The sequence below is a fragment of the Chinchilla lanigera genome, unplaced genomic scaffold (assembly GCF_000276665.1).
Source record: "Chinchilla lanigera isolate Chin_1 unplaced genomic scaffold, ChiLan1.0 scaffold00137, whole genome shotgun sequence".
NCBI lineage: Eukaryota > Metazoa > Chordata > Mammalia > Rodentia > Chinchillidae > Chinchilla > Chinchilla lanigera.
In genome coordinates, this window is record NW_004955538.1 from 2768372 (window position 1) to 2788019 (window position 19648).

General features: G+C 65.2%; 2 protein-coding genes across 9 annotated transcripts in view; one reads left to right on the top strand and one right to left on the bottom strand.

Moving 5' to 3' along the window:
* LOC102021486 overlaps positions 1 to 3438 on the bottom strand; it is a 5476-nt gene extending 2038 nt beyond the window's left edge. For 2 of the 3 annotated variants that reach the window (XM_005410822.2, XM_005410823.2), the window contains exons 1-4: positions 2951 to 3438; positions 2694 to 2812; positions 2187 to 2434; positions 598 to 789 (exon numbers count right to left, since the gene is read on the bottom strand). In XM_005410822.2, coding sequence (XP_005410879.2) covers positions 598 to 789; positions 2187 to 2434; positions 2694 to 2812; positions 2951 to 3065 — 674 coding nt within the window. In that variant the 5' untranslated portion in view covers positions 3066 to 3438. Of the gene's footprint in view, positions 1 to 597; positions 790 to 1714; positions 2093 to 2186; positions 2435 to 2693; positions 2813 to 2950 lie in introns of those variants that run through there. The other variant, XM_013507898.1, reaches the window with a different exon arrangement.
* Aspg (asparaginase) overlaps positions 1 to 17019 on the top strand; it is a 20176-nt gene extending 3157 nt beyond the window's left edge. For 3 of the 6 annotated variants that reach the window (XM_005410826.2, XM_005410824.2, XM_005410827.1), the window contains exons 2-16: positions 4139 to 4247; positions 4783 to 4894; positions 6307 to 6432; positions 7147 to 7230; positions 7729 to 7855; positions 10431 to 10543; positions 11143 to 11325; positions 11437 to 11550; positions 11850 to 11972; positions 12948 to 13043; positions 13228 to 13391; positions 14883 to 14969; positions 16267 to 16366; positions 16605 to 16667; positions 16762 to 17019. In XM_005410826.2, the coding sequence (XP_005410883.1) occupies positions 4186 to 4247; positions 4783 to 4894; positions 6307 to 6432; positions 7147 to 7230; positions 7729 to 7855; positions 10431 to 10543; positions 11143 to 11325; positions 11437 to 11550; positions 11850 to 11972; positions 12948 to 13043; positions 13228 to 13391; positions 14883 to 14969; positions 16267 to 16366; positions 16605 to 16667; positions 16762 to 16806 (1599 nt within the window). In that variant the 5' untranslated portion in view covers positions 4139 to 4185 and the 3' untranslated portion in view covers positions 16807 to 17019. Of the gene's footprint in view, positions 1 to 4138; positions 4248 to 4782; positions 4895 to 6306; positions 6433 to 7146; positions 7231 to 7728; positions 7856 to 10430; positions 10544 to 11142; positions 11326 to 11436; positions 11551 to 11849; positions 11973 to 12947; positions 13044 to 13227; positions 13392 to 13894; positions 14683 to 14882; positions 14970 to 16266; positions 16367 to 16604; positions 16668 to 16761 lie in introns of those variants that run through there. The other 3 variants (XM_005410825.2, XR_001232094.1, XR_264804.2) reach the window with 3 other exon arrangements.
* The last annotated feature ends 2629 nt before the right edge of the window (positions 17020 to 19648 follow it).

Genomic DNA, 19648 nt, shown 5'->3' on the forward strand with positions numbered 1-19648 from the left:
TTTTTTTTTTTGGTACTGGGAATCGAACTCATGATCTTACACGCTGCTGAGCTATATCCCTGGCCCGAGACAAGGTCTTGCTGTGCAGTTCAGGCTGGCCTTGAGCTTACTTTGTAGTCCAGGCTGGCCTCAAACTTGTGATCTTCCCTCCTCAGCCTCCTGAGTGCTTGGATCACAGGCGTGTGTCACCATGCCCGACAGAAAGGGTTTTTAATCAAGGGGTTTAAAGTTAACTTTGGCAAATCAGAGAAAACTAGGGTTATAAGAGTCTGAAGAGGAGGAGCTGGCTGACCTGGGAAGCTCTGGCAGAGGGAGGAACAGAGGAGAAGGGAGCAGCAGTCTGGACTGGGCACACGCAGAGTGGCCAGTGGGAGTTGGGAGAGCACATGAGCAAAGGTTAGGGAACGGCAGGCAGCCTTTGGAAGGTGGCCCGGGGTGGGCTCAGGCTGGGTGTGATCAGTTTGCTTGTGGAGCCCGGCAGCCACAGGGAGAGGATGGTGGTGAGTGCAGGTGTGGCCAGGGGCACGGCCTGCTGCCCTGGGGTCCTGCGGCCCGGGGTGGGGCAAGGGGCTTGCCACAGGCTGGAGATTTTCTTACCTGGCTGGGCTCAGAAGTGTGGACTGCAGGCGGACCTCTATGGCGGCGCCTGGGCCTGCTCTGTGGAGTCTCCAGGGCTGTGAGTGGCGAGCAGGCTCGGGCGGGGCCGGCTGGGCACAGGTGTTTGGCACTGGAGTCCTGCAGCCTGCGACCCTGGCCGGACCAGCGCAGGGCAGCCGACGCCTGCGGCTCCTGTCTCAAGGCGATCGGCAGTGGCGGAGGGAGTTGCATGAGGGAGAAGTCAGCGAGGAATCAGCACGGGAAGGGAGCAGGGGGTGCAATGCAAGGGAAAGGCGGGGAAAGATCGGGGCTTCTAATGTATCAGCAGAGGAAGGAAAGTCCAGACTTGTAGCTCGACCCTCGACGGAGGCTAAGGAAGAGCTCTGGCAGTGTCGGTTCGCGTCATCTGACACAGAGGACCCTGACGGGCACAGAGCTGCCTTTCACCCTCCTTGCAGAGTGAGGTGGAGCCACAGAGAAGAGGAGATCCTCTGCTGACTACCCTTCCAGGCTGCCGGCTCGATCCCACCCAGGGACCTCTGGATACCCACTGCAGAGCGGCCCCGGCCATGGCCCTCTGCTGTCCTTTCAGCTTTGACTACTATGAAGTCAGAGCTGTCTCCTGGAGAGGAGTCCAGCTGCCCGCTTGGTCAGCATTCTACTGGCCACTGGTGTCCATGAGGATTCGCCAGGGGCACTGGAGAACCCTGTGCTCTGCTTTGAGAGTGGCAGCTGCCCTAAAGGCGATTACTAGCTGGCAGGGCAACCACTGTTTGCTTTTAGCATTCTGTAACGGGCCCCTAAAAGCCTGAGCTGAATACAGGTGAGGTTTCACAAAAAGGCCCATTTTACCAAGGTCCACTTGGTGGCGCTCTAACATTGTCTCTGCTTGGTGCCAAGCTAAGATTAAAACCCATGGCAGTCACAAGTCAGAAGTTCAAGGGAGTCGAAATGTAACACACACAAAACAGGCGTACAAGACCTTGTCCACAAGAGTAAAACATCCCGTTAAAGAAGCCTCGTGAAGTGATTTACAGAAGGCGCAAACACTGGGAAGCAAGAATGGCAGTTGTGGTTACCTGATATAATTCAGCGATCAGGAAATAAAAGCAAACTCTTATCTCCTCTTAATTGTTATTTTGTAAAATGGGAAAATTGAAAGTATGGTGTTCTGGTCACTGAGAGCTGCAGTCTAACAGCAGGCTTGGCTGTGCCGCGTTACAGAAAAAGACCAGCCATTTGGGCTTCAGACCCGGAGAGGCGGAGAGATTTGAGGTTGTACAGGAGGCAGGCTGGGGGTGGAGTGGGGGTGGAAGCTGGAGGGCCCCCCACTGGAGAACAGAGACAGGCGTGGGAGAGCGGCCGGCTCTTCAGTGGACGTCTCCCGTCGGACCCGAAGCCGTAGACGCGAGTGACTGCGCGCGGCAAAGGTCTTTGCGGTTGTCCCGATGCCGAACAAAAGCAGCCCTCCCAGCGGTGCTTTTCCAGGACAGTGCTGGAGTTTATAAAGCACAAGAACACAGAACGAGCCTCTCCCTGACTTTATGGGGCAGAGGGAGGAAGAAACGGGGAGAGAGTGAGGGTCTTACCCTGGCGAGATCTGGCCCGGCAGAGGCGGCCGGAGCTGCAGGGACCAAGGTCTGAGGATGGTACCGCTTGGTCTCAGCTGGGGTGGAGATTCCAGAGGGCTGGAAGCCCCCAGAGAGAGCTGGTCTCCCTCCCCGGTTTCGGCCCCAGACGTAAGGAACGCTGTGAGGCGGAGGCCACCAAGCTTGTGCAAGGCAACATGGCGTGGAATTTGCTGTGCCTGGGTGCGGGAGACAGGGCGGAAGCCCATCTGGAGACAACAAAGAGAAGCCGCTTTTTTATAGGGCTTAAAGGAAGGCAAGGGTCACTAGGCGGGAAGATCTTAGTAAACATCAGGGGTCAAAGTTCTCTGGCTGTCTCCTGCCTCAGTGGGCAAAGTTCTTGAGGCGTCTGGACTTTGCCTGTGTGTGTCCAGGCTCCCTCTGGACCCCCCTTATGGGGACACCTGTGATGGCTTTAGGGCCCACCCAGGAAGTCCAGGACAGGCTCTCTATTTTCCCTTAGCACACCTGCAGCGGCTTTGCCACAAAACGTAGCATCCACAGGTCCTGGGGTCGGGATGTGGGCGCACGTTCAGCCTGCCACGCGCAGGGAGGGTCGTCTGGCCCAGTGTGGCGGGCAGTGGCTCCTGAGCACGGAGGCAGGCCATGTCTTGGGCATCTGCAGAGCCCGCGGGTCTGCCGCACACATACAGGCTCCGGTTTCCCCATGTGTCCCTTGAGCCCCGCCCACAGGACAGTTTGTAAGCAGCCAGTCACCAGCCGACCTGCGCCATCCACTCCTCCAGCAGAGGCTGCAGGGTCTTGGCACAAGCCTGGGAGAGTGGGGCCAGGGGCCTTCAGGTTCTCTCTCTGGCGGGGAAACAGGGCCACAAACACCATCCGATGGGCCTGGGACAGTCAGGGTGGCTGGGGAGGGGCTTGGGCTGTGCCTTGGCAGACGGAGATGGGAGGTTGGCAGGGTGGGAGAGAAACACCGCCCTCCTGCCAGCTCCAAAGCCTGCCAGGCTCCCGACCCCCTGCATCAGGGAGAGAGAAAGGGGCGCAACGTGAGTGCACGGAGTCTGTGGCCCATTCGTGACCTGGCCTGGGAACTGGCTGCCGGCAGTGGCGCTGGTGCTGGTGGTGGGGAGGGGCCTGCAGCGGGAGCTACAGGGAGAGGTGGGCTTCACCCTGGGCTACTGACCCCAGGAAGTGCAGGGTGTGGCCAGCAGTCCACGCGGGCAAGACAGCCCGGCCCAGCCAGGAGAAAGTCTGATGCTCATAGTGGCCCAGGAAACCAAGGCTGGGGGGACCAGCAGGGCCAGCACCTGAGAGTGGGATGTGCTTCCTCTTGGGAGGCCACTGGCTTCCAAGATGCCCGCCGGGCTGTGGCTGGCACCTCCCGAGATGCACACTTCTGAGATTCACTGGCTGCAGGCCGGAGGACCTGTGTGTGCGGGGGCAGCATTTGCTCTGCGCCTGTCCTCCTGTGGAAGGGGTGGGAGTGGGGATGCGGGCAGAACTTGAAGAAGTCACACATATCCCTGCCAGCCGGGATCCAAGGGCCCACGAGAGCGTATGTGGGAAGGGTGCTACAGCCTGGCAGAGGGTGGGCTTCCTGGAGGTGGTGTCTGGAGCGAAGCCTAGAAGCTCCTGCTGGTGAGAATTGGGGGCAGCGCCTTCGGGGTGGGTGCGTGTGGCTGCTCTGTGAGGCAGGTTGGTGGGGCCTCGCTTGGCCAGGAGTGTGGACCCTCTGCAGATGGGGCGCAGGTGGAGTGGGACCACCAGAGGGCAGACAGCACTCGAGGGGCGTCTGGATTCCAGATGAAGAATCCACATCGGCTCCAAGGGCGGAAGCTGTGGCTTCCGGACTCGGGACGACTGCTGACCTCTGGAGGGTCATCCAGCCTGGCGGCACCTGGTGGGGAGACGGGGCCCCTGTCCTGACCGCACGTGGCCCTCTCTGCCCACAGTGCTTGTCCCCGGCCCAGGCCTGGCTTCTGTGCTGCGGACCCTGCCCATGTTCCACGATGAGGAGCATGCCCGGGCACAGGGCCTCCCTGACAACACCCTGGTGCTGCCGTGAGTGGGGCTCCTCGGGCGCTGTGGTGTCCTGAGGGGAAGGGTGGGCAGGTGCTGAGGGGCGCTTGGGTGTGGGGGGCGGGTGCAGCTTTCTCAGGGCTGAGGCCATGAGCTCAGGCTGCCTTCCACCCGAACATGGGCAGGGTGACAGCTTCAACACGTGTGGCGAGGACGCCCCTGTCCGGGCGGGAGCACACCCTGAGGCCAGGCCGCTCCCGAGACTCGGGGCCGGCCTACTGCCTTCACAGTGGGGGGCTGGGCTGCAAGTTGTCCTCCCTGAGCAAGAGAGCCTCCTCCTGGGCTGGTCCCAGATGCCCACATGCAGGAGCAGAGGGGATACTGCTTGGGGACAGCCTGGCCCGGCCCGTGTCGTCACCCCCTCCTGGGGGCACGGGCTCTGGTCCTGGGGCCTCCAGGTGGAAGGGAGGCCCAGTAGTCAGGGCGCTGGAGCCTTCAGGGTGCAGAACCCCCAACAGTGGCCAGGGAACTCTGGCTCTGGAGGGCCAGAGCGGGAGCCTGCGTTTGCCTCCCGCAGTCCTGCCAGCCCTGGCCCCAGGGTCATCTACACAGTGTTGCAGCGCCAGCCGCTCTTGGACTCCAGCGACATGACCATCACTGAGTGGGTCCAGATAGCCCAGACCATAGAGGTAGGGCGCGGGCATGGGCGGGGGCTGAGCCTTTGTGTGGAGCGGGGTGTGCAGTGGGGTCGCTGGGAGCTGAGGTGTGGTGGTCCCCGGGCAGGGCCACACCCGGTGCTCTCCCCATGCGGGTGTAGGTGGGGCTGAGGCCACACCACATTCCTGCCAAGGAGCAGCCCGGCAGCTGGCTCGGTCTGTTCATACTGTGGGCGTGGCCCAGGCCGAGGGGGACTGACCGACTCCGTGCGCTGGGCCCTCCCCGCTGCCCCCAGCGGTGCGTGGACTAGGTGGGCCTGAGGCCAAGGGGTTGCTCAGGGCCTAGCAGTGTGCAGTGCTCGTGCCTTGGCTGGGCTACCCCTCGGCTCTCTGCCCGCCCAGGCCCAGTGCCCACACAAGCCTGGCCATGGCTCCCTGGACGGGAGCCCTGCCCCCAGCCCTATTCTCACCTGCTTCCCTTAGAAGCCCCTTGCTCTGTGGGTGCAGTGGCACATACCTGTCATCCCAGCTACTCAAAAGGCTGAGGCAGGAGGATCACAAGTTCAAGATCATCCTGGGCAACCCTGTCTCAAAGCATAGAGGGCTGGATGTAGCCCAGTGGTACAGTGCTCCTGGGTTCAAGTCCTAGAAGCAAAAAAAAGAGCCAGTGGGGTCACTCAGACTCCTCCTTCCCTGGCCGGCCTTGGTTACCCTGGTCTCCAACCCCAGTTGTGGCCCACCAGGGACAACCTGTGACCCTGGGTCTGTCTCCATTTCAGGAATGAGGTGGCCAGTGTACCTGTCTAGCCTGGGTTGTGCTAGTCCAGGACCGGCTCACTCGGGGCCAGGCTGCTCTACTGAGGTCTGGGCAGTGCCTTGTGTCCCTGCTGCAGGGCCAGGGCATCTCCCCCGGCCTCTCAGCCTGCCACTGTGGCCCTTGTGGCCACCAGAGGGCGCACCATGTCCTCTCAGAGCTGAGTCCCTGGCCGCCACAGCCCAGGTCGGCTGCTTGCTAGAAGGTGGTGGCCAGGGCCTGGTCAGCAGCTGCAGTTCCTGCCCAGGCCTACTTCCACCAGCCTCCCAGGCCACCTGCCTCGTGCTGGTTGCCTGAGTCCACGCTGCCCTCCCAGGGGGTGGTGAGGCTCCCACCTCCACCACTCCTGCTGCCCTGGGTGCCCCTCCTCACCAGCCCCACCTAGGAGGTCCTGGCTGCCAGTCTGGGGGCGGCTTCTGCCCTCAAGGAGTGTCAGGAGCCCGCAAGACCCACATTCTCATGCCCTGAGACAGCCACCGGGGTGTAGGGCTGCAGAAGTATTGGGGCCCTGGGCTCCAGGCAGGGCCTGCAGGGGAGCCTCCGAGCCCCTCCGTCTGCACTGGGCTCTGTGGCCGCCAGCCCCCACCAGCTCCCCAGTCCCCGGCCTGCCCTGACCACACCCCTCCTGCAGAGGCACTATGAGCAGTACCACGGCTTTGTGGTCATCCACGGCACCGACACCATGGCCTTCGCAGCCTCTGTGCTGTCCTTCGTGCTGGAAAACCTGCACAAGCCTGTCATCCTCACCGGCGCCCAGGTAACTGAGGGGCGGCTCCGTGCGGGCAGGGGCCCCTCAGGCTGAGCCCGACCTGGGCTTCCGCTCTGCGCTGCGTCTGAGCAGTTCCCCAGGGCGGCTCCTGCTGTGTGCTGCCCACCACGGTGGGTGGATGCCCTCTGCCCCGCGTGGGGCAGCCCTGCCAGTCCCCGGAGGCCCGTGACCCCATGGCCATCTCAGCCCTGTGGTGCCCAGCTGCCCACCACCTGTGGCACCAGGCTCCTCTCCTCCTCCTCCTTGCGGCCTCGTGCTGGGGTCCACAGCTGGTGTTGGGGAGACGCCGGCTCCCCGCCTTCTGTCTTCTTTCTTCCTCCCGCGGTTGCTTTGCACCGATGCCAGCCCAGGGAGCCTGGCCCACGACGCCCTCCTCCCCTGACCCGACACAGTGGGAGGTCCAGACCACCACCAGGGCCCGCTAGAGGCCAAGTTGGGGTCCCTCTGCCTGCATGGGGCTTGGCGGGAGCCAGTCCTGGTGGCCCCTGGGTGTCGGGGAGCTGGATGGGCACTCGGCCTGCATGGGCAAGGTGCCTGGGTTGAGGTGCTGGGTGCGGGGACTGCTGTTGGTGGCCTTAGACGGGGGCGGCTCCCCCTCCCCACAGACCCGGGCTGCCCCCGACCCGAGCGGTTCACTGGAGAGGAACCCGCCCGACCTGCCTGTGCCGCCCTGCCTCAGCCTACCTCCCAGCTTCTCCCCAGGTCCCCATCCACGCGCTGTGGAATGACAGCCGGGAGAACCTGCTGGGGGCGCTGCTCATGGCCGGCCAGTATATCATCCCTGAGGTACCTGGTGCCTGGGTGTGGGGTGCATCAGCGGGGGGAGGACAGGGGTGCTGCAGTTGGGTGTATACCCCAGGAGCCAGAGGACGAGTGGGTGTGGCACAGAGGACTGCAGACAAGGGGCCCATCGGGTTTGTGACTCGCCTTACAGCTAATACACAGTCACTGGCAAAAACCTCAGAGCCAGGCGTGGTGGCGCAGGCCCGTAATCCCAGCACCGAGGGAGGCTGAGGCAGGAGGATCAGAAGTTTGAGTCCAGCCTGGGCAGTTTAGCAAGACTGTCCAAAATATACAAGGGTTAGGGATGCAGCTCAGTATGAAGGCCCAGGGTTCCATGCCCAGTAACTAAAAAACAAAACTTTGATAAAGCAGACGAGACGGTTGCCCAGCTCGCAGCCCAGAGACACTGCCGTTAGCCTGGTGGTGTTGCTTCCTGATGTCACGTCGTGTGCGCTTACATGCGTGTCGCAGACGTGTGCACAAGTCCCCCTCCTCCCGCAGGTCTGCCTGTTCATCCAGAATCAGCTGTTTCGGGGCAACCGGGTAACCAAGGTGGACACCCAGAGGTTTGGGGCCTTCTGCTCCCCCAACCTGCCCCCACTGGCCACCACGGGCGCGGAGGTCACAGGTAGCCTCCCGCGAGTGGGGCCTGAGGATGGGGGCTCCTGGCATGGGGGGGCGCCAGGCAGGGCTCTGCTGGGGCTGCTCTGAGAGAGCGGCCGGGGTGTGAGGTGGGAGTGCTCAGGGGCGGGGCCTGGGGAAAGGGCTGGGGCTTCTACCTCTCACTGTCCTACCGATCACGAGGTCCCAAGCCCAGGCGTTCCTCAGCGACCACTGTGGCTCTGTGACACATTCTTCTCCGTCTTCGTGTGGCTGCCCGTGTGCTGAGGCTTCCCTGGGGGGCTGGCCTGCCTCTCCTTGCCCGGGTGCAGAGTTGCCCCGGGAGACTCGGCCCTCTTACCCCCTGGGGTGTCCCACAGCCCCACACCTACTGTGCCTCACTGCTTCCTGACTGCAGGGGCTCGCCCCACCCTCCTGTCTGGGGGCCTGCTCCAGAGCCCCAGCTGTGCTGGCTTTCACTTGGGGACACCTGGGGCCTTGATGCCCTATCCAGGCTGGGCTCCAGCAGGCACGGCAGGGTGATTATGTGGCTGGGCAGCGGCTTGGGCGCTGGGAGGGCCCTGGGGCCTGTGTACTGTCAGGAGGCCCTGAGTCTGGGTTCCTGTCCTGGGGCTGTCACCTGCACCCCCTTCCCTGCCCTCCTCCGAGCTCAACACATGGCTGTCTGTATGCCTGACTGTATGCCTGATGGGCCCAAGCAGTCTGGAAGGCCTCCTGGAGGGTGCCCTTCTGGGTCCATATGGCTGGCAGACAGGCTTGCTGGTCCTGCTGCCCAGGGAGGTAAGGGCACTGCACCTTACCTGGGTGGGTGGAGAGGCCAACACTCTGGAACCCAGGGCCTCTGCCATGTGCAGAGCCCAGCACCTGTGGCCCCACCTGACAGGGCAGCTTGCCCTCACCCGGCCGCCCAGGGAGGCTGACCCCAGCACCTGAGCCCCAGCCCGGGCTCCCTGTGGTGCAGTGTGGTACAGGTGTGTGGGAGCCTGCACCCTGCCCACCACTCTGACGTCAGCCTGCCTGGCAGGTTCTGATGCCGCGGCTCAGGGCGCGGCAGCTGGGGCCCTGTGGAGGGCGGGGCTGGGCCAGGCCCACCCTCCTGAAAGCCTGAGGGACAGCACGGTGGGACCGTGGGCATCCAGCCACCTCTGCACACTTCTGGGCAGCGGGGGACTCCCAGTGACAGGGATGGAGATGTGGTCCTGTCCTCATCCCCAGGCCCTGCCCAGCCTGAGGTGCCTGGGGTGGGGAAGGGGGCCTCACACAGAGCCCAGCGCCCTCCTCGGTGTGGGGGTGGCCACTTCGCTTCCAGACATGCCAGAGCCAAGCTGGCCACACATCCTGCTCCTACAGGGTCCAACGCTGTGGGGGACAGGCCAGGGGCTTTAGGGGATGGAGCTGCCTGGGCCTGGCCTCCACCCCACCACACCCCATTCCTGGCCTCCAGACTTGGGGGTTTTACGGAGTCTCTTCCCCAGTGGTGGCCACCAGGCAGGCCTTGGTCTCCTTCCCACCCCTGTTGGCAGCTATAGCCCTTTGGGGGTGGCAGGACCCCCCGCCTCACTGCGGTGCAAGTCCTGAAGTGCCCTACATTAAAGCCAGTGCCAGCTGCGCGGTGCGGGCTGAGGGAGGCCGCGCCCACATGCTGTGTCCAATTTGCCCTCTTGCTCTCAGTCCAATTTGAATTGCGCTCTAGAAAAGGCAGGCGGCAGTGGGGTTACATCGTCCTGGGGCGTGTGGGCGGGGGCGCAGGTCTCTTCCAAGCCCTGAGCCTGACTCCAGCAAACCTCAGGGAAGACCTGCCCCTCCCCGGGCCTCAGCTTCCCTGTGCTGGCCCCCTTGGTGCCATGTAGTGCAGGGGGGTCGCCAGCGTCTGCCCCGTTGGGCACCGCGGTGCGGGGCTTGGGACAGGCTTCCCACCTCAGCACCCCTCCATGGCCGCTGGCCCCGTGCCGGAAGAGCAGTGGCCTTGACCGCGGGCAGGCTGAACTCGAGGTCCTCTGCACAGCCGATGTTAAGGGGCGCTGACCCGGAGGGCCCTCCCTCACCACTCTCTGCGCAGCCCTGGAGTGTCCTGTCTGGGGCGCAGGGAAGGGAGGGGCGAGGCCTCTAGTGCCTCCAGGTCACCTGGATGGAGGCTTCCTTTCCTAAATGTGAGAGTGTCTGGGGGTCTCCTTCAGGCGTCGCTGTGGGCAGTGGGCACAGTGGTGCCTGGTGAGCAACAGCTGGCTGACGGAGGACCCAGAGCCTGGCACAGCAGACCGCTTGTCTCCTGCCATGCACATCAGCCCTTGCCCCTGCTGTGGCATCTGCCTGGGCAGCTGTGCCCCCCGCAACACTCCTGTGCAGCCTGCCAGGCTCAACCAGGCCTCCTGGCTGGCAGGTCCTCCTCATGCCCCTCCTGGCCAATTGCCCGCATCAGCACTGCATGGCCATTGTACCCCTCCTCCCTTGGGCCCTCTGCCCGCCCCAGAGCCTGGCACGGGCCCAGTGAGCGAGGCAGGGAGGGCTTGCTGTGGAGGGAGTCGGGGAGAGGCTGCTCGGGGCCTGGGCACAGAGCCCACACCCAGCCCCTCCGCCCTCAGTTGCCCGGGAGCTGGTGCGGACGGCCAGCTGGAAGGACGCGCTGGTGGTGCACAGCAGCATGGAGTGCGACGTGGGGCTGCTGCGCCTCTACCCGGGGATCCCTGCCTCCCTGGTAGGCCTGCCCTGCCCTGCGCCCAAGGGTGCTGTGCGCTCCCACGCCCCCGCGGCTCCCCCTTGGAATCTACCTGCTGTGCTTCCGCTGCCCTCTGCTCAGGCCCTGCCTGTGGCACAGTGGGCGCTGCCCCGCGCCCCTCCCTGCCGCGCCTGGGGCTCTGGGGCCTCCCTCCTCTGGGACACAGGCTGTGTTGGAAAGGCCTCAGAACTCAGGTCAGGCCTTGTTTTCTGAGCTGCCAGTGTGCTGTCCCGTGTGCGAGGCTGGTGCCGGGCCACAGGGTCTCAGGAAGCCTGCATGCCCGTTAGCACAACCTCCTGTCCCTGATGCCCGAGCACTCCCCTGCTGCCAGGAGGGGCAGAGCACCTGGCCAGCCGATGGCCTTGTCTCCTCATCTGCTACCCCTTCACGAGTTCCCGGTGCTCAGTGTCCTGTCTCGCTGGGGATGAGGGTCCTGAAGGGGACCTGGGGCCGCACACAACCCCGCTCAGAGCCAAGCCTTCCTGTACCGCACCGGCAGGCACAGGACAGGCCCTGGGTCCCCGCAGCCGGGGCAGAACGCAGAGGCCCTCAGCAGCTCCCCCACACACATCCCACAGGTCCGGGCCTTCCTGCAGCACCCGCTCAAGGGCGTAGTCATGGAGACCTTCGGCTCAGGCAACGGGCCCACCAAGCCTGACCTGCTGCAGGAGCTGCGGGCCGCAGCTGAGCGGGGCCTGATCATCGTCAACTGTAGCCACTGCCTGCGGGGGCCTGTGACCCCAGGCTATGCGTCAGGCTTGGTGAGGTGGGGGGACTGAGGTGTGGGAGGGCACAGGCCAGTGAGGCCCTGACCCCTACCTCCAGGAAGGCCCATGGAGGCTGCGAGAGCCACCCTGCTCCCCTCCCTGCAGGCTGAGGCGGGCGCCAGCGTTGTCTCTGGCTTTGACATGACCTCGGAGGCTGCCCTGGCCAAGCTGTCCTACGTGCTGGGCCGGCCGGGGCTGAGCCTGGATCACAGGAAGGAGGTGTGTGCTGGGCTGCGGACACGGGCTCCAGGACACGGGCTTGTGCACACGCCAGCCGGCTCTGCCGCCCTCGCCGCCCCCGTCCCCTCGGAGCCTCGAGTGCTGGGCAGATGGGTCCACAGCCCTCCTGGAAGCCCCTCCTTCCGCGCCCTTCCCAGGCCCTTGGGCTGCTAGTCAGTGGCAGCTCAGAGGTGCTGATTTCGCAGGGCCGGGTGCGGGTCTCAGAAGCCACCCTCAAGCCTGTGGGTGGAGTTCTGGGTGGCACAGCCAAGCCCAGCGGCCTCTGTGTCCTCCACTAGCTGCTGGCCAAGGATCTTCGCGGGGAGATGACACTGCCCACGATGGACAAGCGCCAGTCTTCTCTGTGGAGCAGTGCGCTGGGGTGCAGTGTCACCTGGCTCTTGGGTCTGAGTGGCGGCCAGGTATGCTGGTGTGGACAGTGGCAGGACCTTGAGAGGCAGCGGGGCCACACGTCCCACAGGAGAAGCCAGCCCGTGGCCACGGCTGTTTAGTCCCAGCTGCCCCTCAGGCAGTCAGGCCTGGGAGCAGGGCTGATGACCCATAGGGACCCTTGGAGCCCAAGGCAGGTGGCACCAGCGGGTGGAGGTGTAGGTGCTCCTGCACAGGACTGGGTGTGAGGGGTCGGGGCCTAGGGTCTCCGGACTCTGAGCCTGCTGTCCCCTCCCTGAAGCACCCCCTGCAGATGGCCTCCCCTCTGAGCGCCCTCCCCACACCCAGGCATCCAGAGCAGGAGGGCAGGGGCGGACCCTGGCCGGCTGGACTCTGAGCCCTGTGCCCAGGGCCTGCTGGGCTCCTGTCCCTGGCAGAGCTGATGGGCAGCACTGTGATCTGCCTACCACGCTGGCGGGGCGGATGAGAGGAACTGGGGCGTGTGGCCTGTCATCAGGGTGGGACCTGGGGCCCTCATGCCTCCAGGACAGCCAGCTGCCAGCAGCTTTGTGATCAGGCTGGGCTGTGGGGCTGCAGGGGCACACTGCTGGACCTTGCGGGACCACACTTTCAGGTGGAGTGGGGACCCCCTAGGTGACTGTCGCTGGCCCTTCCAGGAAGGTGGAGAGTGTGGAGTGGCCTTTTTCTCTCCTGACCCACACCCCTCCCCACTCACTCACTCACTCACTCAAGGATTTTGTAGAGGAAATGGACTCAGAAGGTGATGGCAGGCTGGGTCACAGCCACTGGGGACAGACCCAGTTGGTGGCCCTGGGTCTGGACCTTTGCTCCAGGGTCTGGGGTCACACAGGCCTTGGGGGAGTAGTGTGGCCCCAGGGTGTGCAGTTCCAGCACTTTCCTCGGTGGGTGGACTCTGCCTGCCCTTTACCCTGGGGTGTCAGGGCCCCAGAGCACTGCTTGGGCCCCAGGGACTGCCATCCTCCCAGGAAGTGGATGCAGTGCGGGACACTGTGATGCCCAGCCTGGCCCTGGCTGCAGCCCACAAAGGTGACCTCGAGGCTCTGCAGGCGCTTGTGGAGCTGGTGAGCCCTGCGGTACCGGCCCCTTCCCTGGCGCGGGCAGAGGGTGCTAGCCCACTGCGGGTGTCACGCTTCCCGTCCTTGCTAGCCTTGCTGTGCCCTCTGCCTGGCCAGGCCCCTGACTTCGGTGTGCCCAGGTCCTCCCTGCCCAGCCCTGTCTCAGTCTGTGCGCCCTCGTGTCTCCCAGGGCAGTGACCTGTGCCTGGAGGACTCTAGTGGGCAGACCCCACTGCACGCGGCTGCGCGGAGGGGGCACGAGGGTGTGGTCACCATGCTGCTGCACAGAGGCGTGGATGTGAATGCCCGTGACCAGGACGGCCTCAGCCCGCTGCTGCTGGCCGTGCAGGGCAGGTACCTGGGTGGGGCGCTGTGTCGGATGTGTGGGCGGGAGAACCTGCTTGATGTGAACACAGACCAGGTGGCCTGACTGTGAGGTGATCCAGGAGGGCCTTGTGGAGGAGGTGACCTCCAAGCTGAGCCAGGCAGACCCAGGTTTTAGAAAAGGAGAGTCACTGGCAAAGCACAGGGGTTCCTGGGGGCAGGCAGATGGACGGCTGTCACAGGCTCAGGTCTCGTGTGCCCCTGCTGCGGGCGCAGCAGGGTAGGAGGCCCCAGCTCGCAGAGTCAGAGACCCTGCCTCGCTCGCCCCGCCTGCTCACCTGCAGACGCTACAGGCCCCGGAAGATGCTGGGAAAGGAGGTTCTTCCCCACCAGAGGGCCTCTGCGGGAGGGCCCCGCGGGCATCCCTGACCCCAGCCCTGGAGCAGCGTGCAAGTTGTCCACGCCCTTGGGAGCGTGTGTGTGTGGGTGTGCTGCAGGCTGGGACTACGGCTCAACCAAATCCCCACCTGCAGGCTCCACTCACTCTGATGCAGAGGCCACCTGGGCTTAGTGACGCCATCGCTCACCTGCCTGGCGACCGGGTCACCCAGCGCTGCCCACGCTCCCCAGACCTGTCACTGAGGCCAGGGGTCCAAGTCCAGCACTGCCTGGCTGTGTCCAACCGAGGGCCCTGGGGGCCGTGTCCCTGGGAAGTGTGAACCTCGAGGAACAGCCCGGGCTTGCAGGGCAGCAGGGGTGCTGTGGGGCGACCCCTGCACCAGCCAGGGTGATCTGGGCTGGAGATCTGCACCTGGGTATCCTTGGGTATGGGCGGGTGGTGAGGAGATGAGGTGAGTGCACTCAACCCTGCCCTGGCTACCCGCCTGGCCCTGCTGTGCTGGAGTGGTCCAGGAGCTGAGCCATCCGGGAGGCTCGCTGCCTGTGTTCTCTAAAAGTAGGGTGGCTGTGTAAGCTACGGTCCTCCCGACACTTGCCACGAGGTGCCAGAGTCACGCTGTCCCACTACCCTGGCGCACCCTGTCCTTGGCCTGTGGAGCCTCGCCTGCACCCTGGCCCACCGGCAGACACATGTGACGTGTCCTGGAGGGCTGGCTCAGGAGCCACTGCGGGCTATAGCTTGGGTCCTGGCCTGGTGTCCTGACAGCCGACCCGCTGTTGGCGTCCATCTGCAGGGTCTTGTCCCCCATCCCAAGGGCAGAGTCGGGCACAGCTGACTCAGTTTCCCAGAGCCAGTCCTGGGCCTGGCTGGAGCTGGCTCCGGGGTGAGTGTGAGACCGTTTCTGGGTGCAGCAGGGCTCAGGTGAGGACTGTCCTCCAGGTGCTGGCCCGGGGATGGGCAGAGGCACCACTTGGGGTGTGAGGAGCTGCCCGGCTGGCGTGCCCCCGAGGTCACAGAGGTGGTGCGACCTTGAGAAGGACGCATCGCCTGGGCCCGGGCAAAGGGCAGGGTAGCAGCCGCATCTGTGGCCAAGGTGACCAGTGCAGCCCTTCTCATGACAGGCATCAGGGCACCATCGGGCTGCTGCGGACGGCTGGGGCCTGCCTGGCTCCCCAGGACTTGGCGGATGCAGGGACGGAGCTGTGCAGGTGAGGGTGGCCAGCGCGGGCACACAGCCGGAGGAAGAAAGCCAGATCTGCTGGGAGGGACAGGCTCACCAGGGGATGGGGCCGAAGCAGGACAGCCCACACCCTCTCCACGCACGGGCCTGGCCGCCTGGCAGAGGTATCTGCCTGCCACACTCCGGGTCACTCCGGCTGAGAGGACTGTGCAGCAAGGGCGTGCGTGGCGACTGTGTGCTGCGTGGGAGATCAAGCAGAAGGGGGAGTCAAGTAAGGCAGAGGCTGGAGGCCCCCCGCGCAGGGTGCCATAAGCGGCCCTCGTCGCTGTCCCCGTACCCAGGCCAGAAAGTGGGCGGCCACTGGGATTGGGCTGGCTAGGAAGGTGGGGTGGGCGGAAGGAGTGAGGAGCCTGCCCCACTGGAGAGGACCCCAATGCCTTGGCACCAGCCAGGCCCTTCACTGGCGCCACACCCCCAGCCCTGCTTGTGGGGTGGGGAAGGGACTGCTCCCCTGGATTAGTCTTGGGTGCCCCAGGAGGATGCTTGCTGGTGATGGGGGCCAGGCTGGCAGAGGTGGGCTGAGGTCGCAGGGGTCCCAGGAGTGTGGGAGCTGAACTTTGCTCGAAGGGATTTGTGGCGTGGTCTGGTCCAGGGCTGTACCCCAGGCAGGCCGTGATGGTACCATTGACGGATGGAGAAACAGTGGCATAGCCAGGTCCATGGGAGCCAGGGCTGGAACCAACGTGTGGAACTCCGCTTCCGAGGGCTGCCAAGGGGAGCGTGGGGGCCGCTGTGTGGGAGTTGTGGGTGGGGGTCCAGTGTTGCCCTCCAGTATGATTTACCCAGAAATTACTGGGCGCCAGCGTGGGGCTGCTGCAGACAGACGCCTCCGATGAGCGCGTCACCAGGCCTGGAGGGGGCTGTCCTTCCCGGCCACCGGCCGGGGGTGGGCTCCTCTCCAGGCCAGCCAGCCCCGCCCTCCTAGCCAGGACCCGTTCAGCCTGCAGGGCCAGCAGCACCTCCTGCCTCCCTCCTGCCCTCCGCCTGGGGGCCCCACCTGGGCCTTTGTGAAATGGAGCTGGTGGGGCGCTGGGCAGGCAGGGGTGGGGCGTGGGGTGTGCGAGATCCAGGGCTGCATCCTGTGTGCGCATGTGCGTCCTCCACCTGAATCACGGCCACACCCACCGGTGAAACCAGACTCCTGCCCCAGGGCGGGGCGCTGCTGGGTCAGCTGTTTGGGGCTGGCTGTGTGGAACCAGGAGTGGGCAGCAGGGGCACACAGGTGGACGGTGCCCAGCAGGTCCTGACAGCTCCCCCACCCCCAGGCTAGCAGCCAGGGCGGACACAAAGGGCCTGCGGGCATGGTGGCAGGCCGGGGCTGACCTGAAGCAGCCAGGCTACGACGGGCGCAGCGCTCTGTGTGTTGTGAGTGCACCACCTCCTGGAAGGCCACCCTGACCGATGCACCAGCTCCCTCTCCCTTGCTGCCCCGCTGTTCTCTACAAGGGGCCCCTGGGCTGCCTCCTTCCCTGTCCCAGACCCTGGGCCTGGAACTGTGGGGGGGGGTGGGGCCCCACGTGCATGAGTTGGAGGCGGGGGAGAGGGACATGGTATCCTGGGGGCCTCTCTGCAGTCCCTGAGCAGCCCCCCACGTGCCCCACAGGCGGAGGCGGCTGGGAACCTGGAGGTGGTGGCCCTCCTGCGGAGCCTGGAGGGTGCAGGCCCAGTGAGTCCCACTCGGGGTTCTCAGGGCTGGCTGGGCCGGAACACGGCACGGGAGGGTGTGCGGCAGAGCCCTCCAGGTACCACTGGGCCTGCAGTTCTCAGGAGACCGCCATTCCCAGGAAGTGCTGCCTGGTGTCTGACCTCCAGAAATCCTGCTGCAGCGTGAGCCACTCCTCCACCTGCTGCCTCAACCTGCCGGAAGGACCCTGGGCACATGACCCCCCGCCCAGCAGGGTGCACTCCACTGCTGGACTGCTCCACAGGCTGTCTCAGTGACAAAGTGTAAAGGGCTCTGTTGGGCAGAACGGCAATAAAGTTGCTGCAGGACAGTGCCTCCCGGGCCCCAAAGTTCAGCTTGGGGCGTCTGTCAGGCTGCAACCGTGGCTGTGGGAAGAGCGGGCACCCTGGGGACCAGAGGGACAGTCAGTCACCCCAGGCTGCTGATCGGTGGGGTGGGGAGGCACAGGGTGGGGACCTGAACCAGCTGCCCTCCCGGCGCCCCGTACCCCACCCTCACAGTGGGGCAGTGCACACAGGGCTCCCAAGGGGCTGATGGGCCTGTGGGCAGTAGGGAAGCTGGTGCTGTCTCCAGCCAGAGCACTGCCATGGTCACTCCGGCACCCCTCAGGTGAGCCTCTGCCCCCACCCACCAAAGCCTCCACTGTCTGCTGCTGGGGGCAGGGAAGAGGTGACCAGCTCCATGGTGCCAGCTGGAGGCTGCTACAGGTGTGCCAATGGGCACAGCCACCACCTGCCTCATCAGAGCCCAGCTGGGCTGAAATCAGGGGCTTGGGCCCAGGTGAGCATCTGGTCCAAGCTTTAGGTGCCCAGCAGGGGCAGTATCTGCCCCAGGATAGAGCCATCAGCCACCTGTCCCTGCTGTGTGCAGCTCCAGCCTCCCCTGCTGCCCCTGGCCTTGGCACCTCTCCACACCAGCATTCCCACCCCTCTGTCCACCCGCCTGTGGCCCCTGGAGCTGGGGTGTGGGAAGACGGCCTGGTGTGAGGGCATGTGTCCTGCGGAGCTTAGGCAAATGCGTTACCCAAGAGCTAGCACTTGGCACCCAGGAGGTCTGGGCCGGGGCTCCTCAGCCTGGTTCCCAGGCCCCGGCTGAGCCCTGGGGTGCAGACTCCCCCAAGGCACTGCAGCTGGCAGCCTCCCAGCTCCTCACCCAGACACAGGTGTGCCCGGCCTTGCACAACCAGCGATGCCACCTGAGGATGGCAGGGCCCAGGAAGCCTTTGCCCCACACTGGGATGGCGCGCTGGCTGGGGGTGCAAGGGGCACAGGGCTTGAGAGCCAAGAGCCCTGCTGTGGAGAAGGGGACAGGGCACAGGGCAGGCACAAGGGGTGGTGGGGGTGAGCCCACCCCGGTGCCTGCACCCAGCAGCTCTCTGGCAGCGCCCGCTGTGCTCAGAGGGGCTGAGGGACGGGGCAGCGCTGTCGCTCACGGCCACGCTGTGCTCAGCACTTCTCACAGCCTGCAGAGCCAGAGGTTGTGAAACCTGCAGGTGGCTCATGTTAACCCACATGGCTGGACCCTCCCGAGCAGGTGCCAGCCTGCCGGTGTGGAAACACCCACTGGCTGGGACGCACAGCCTGCTGGGCAGGAACGCCCACGTACCCCTCATCCAGGGAGCGCCCTTGCCACACTGGCTTGTCCCCAAGTGGGTCAGACCGGCTCGGCAGAGACGCTTGGGCCGAGGGTGGGGAGACGTGACTGCTGGGCAGCCGGGTGGCTGAGCCCCACTCGGCACCCCCACGCTGCTGGACACAGAGCATCATCACAGGCAGCTGCAGTGTGGGTCTGGAGACCTCTGTGTGTCCTTGGGGACATGCCTCGCCAGCTGGGGACATCAGCTCCAGTCACAGAGAAGTCCCGAGGATGGAGGGCTCAGCGCTGGGCCTCCAGCCCCTCAGGTGCAGTGGAGAGGCCGGCACATGGTGGCTTCCGTGTGCTCACATTCTGCCCTGCTGTGGCTTGTGTCCCCATGCGGCCCCCGAGGTTTGTCCTCACTGCCCTGAAGTACAGAAAGCAAAGCGCAGAGCTGTGCATGCCTGTGTCCAGGCTTCCAGGCTGGCGCCCGGTGGCGCTGCTGATGAGTCCCCGTCGGGACCAGCCCAGTCTCTGGACAGGCTGGGATGTGCGTAGGCGGGGGCCTGAGCCTGACTCCCCGGGCAGCGCTGCTCTCACCTGGTAATTTCCTGCAGGGGAGGCCTTGGCTCCCACGCTGATGACCTCGGGATCATCTCTCCCTCATCTCACCCACTGGCTCCGCGTTCCCAGCGTCCTTGTGGGGGATGCCCAGCCCCTCAGAGCTCCAGGCCCGCAGCCCCTTCTCTACCACCGAGGGCTCTAACCCCGGGGTCGTCACTCCCGAGACTCGGCTTCCCCAACTGCAGAGACCGAACCCTTCACCATTCACTTTACAGGGTGCTTGCAACAGCTGCCACAACACACACGGAAACGGCCCCTCTCACGCGGTGCCACCTCCGCCCTGATCCAGCCTGTGCTCCACCTATAACCACCCTGCTGCCCACCGTGGCCCAGGACTTGGGGGTCCTCCCGCCCCCAGGCCGCGAGCGCACGGCTCTGCACGCGGCGGAGTGGGTCGGAGCGGCGCTAGTGGGGTGCAGGGAGCCCTGGTTTCCCCAGGCGGGCTGGCGCCCCGCGTGGGCTGCCCTTTCTCGCCTTCCCACAGAAGCAAGGCCTGGGGACCAGAAACCCGCGGCCGCTCCCGCCCCTCCTGCAGTTTCACTTTCTCTTTATCCTCCCTCCCACGAGCTCCTTTGAAGGGAGAGCACGGGAAGGGCGTGTCCGCCCAGGCCCGCCCCGCGCGGGCATCACACCCGCCTGCTCCGGCCTTCACCTACCCCGGCTGCCCTGGGCCCGGCTCGGGCAGCGAGGAACGCAGGCGCCCCAGGCCCAGGCTAGGCGGCGGGCGTCCTGGGGGCCAGTTCCAGGCCAGGTGCGCCCGGGCC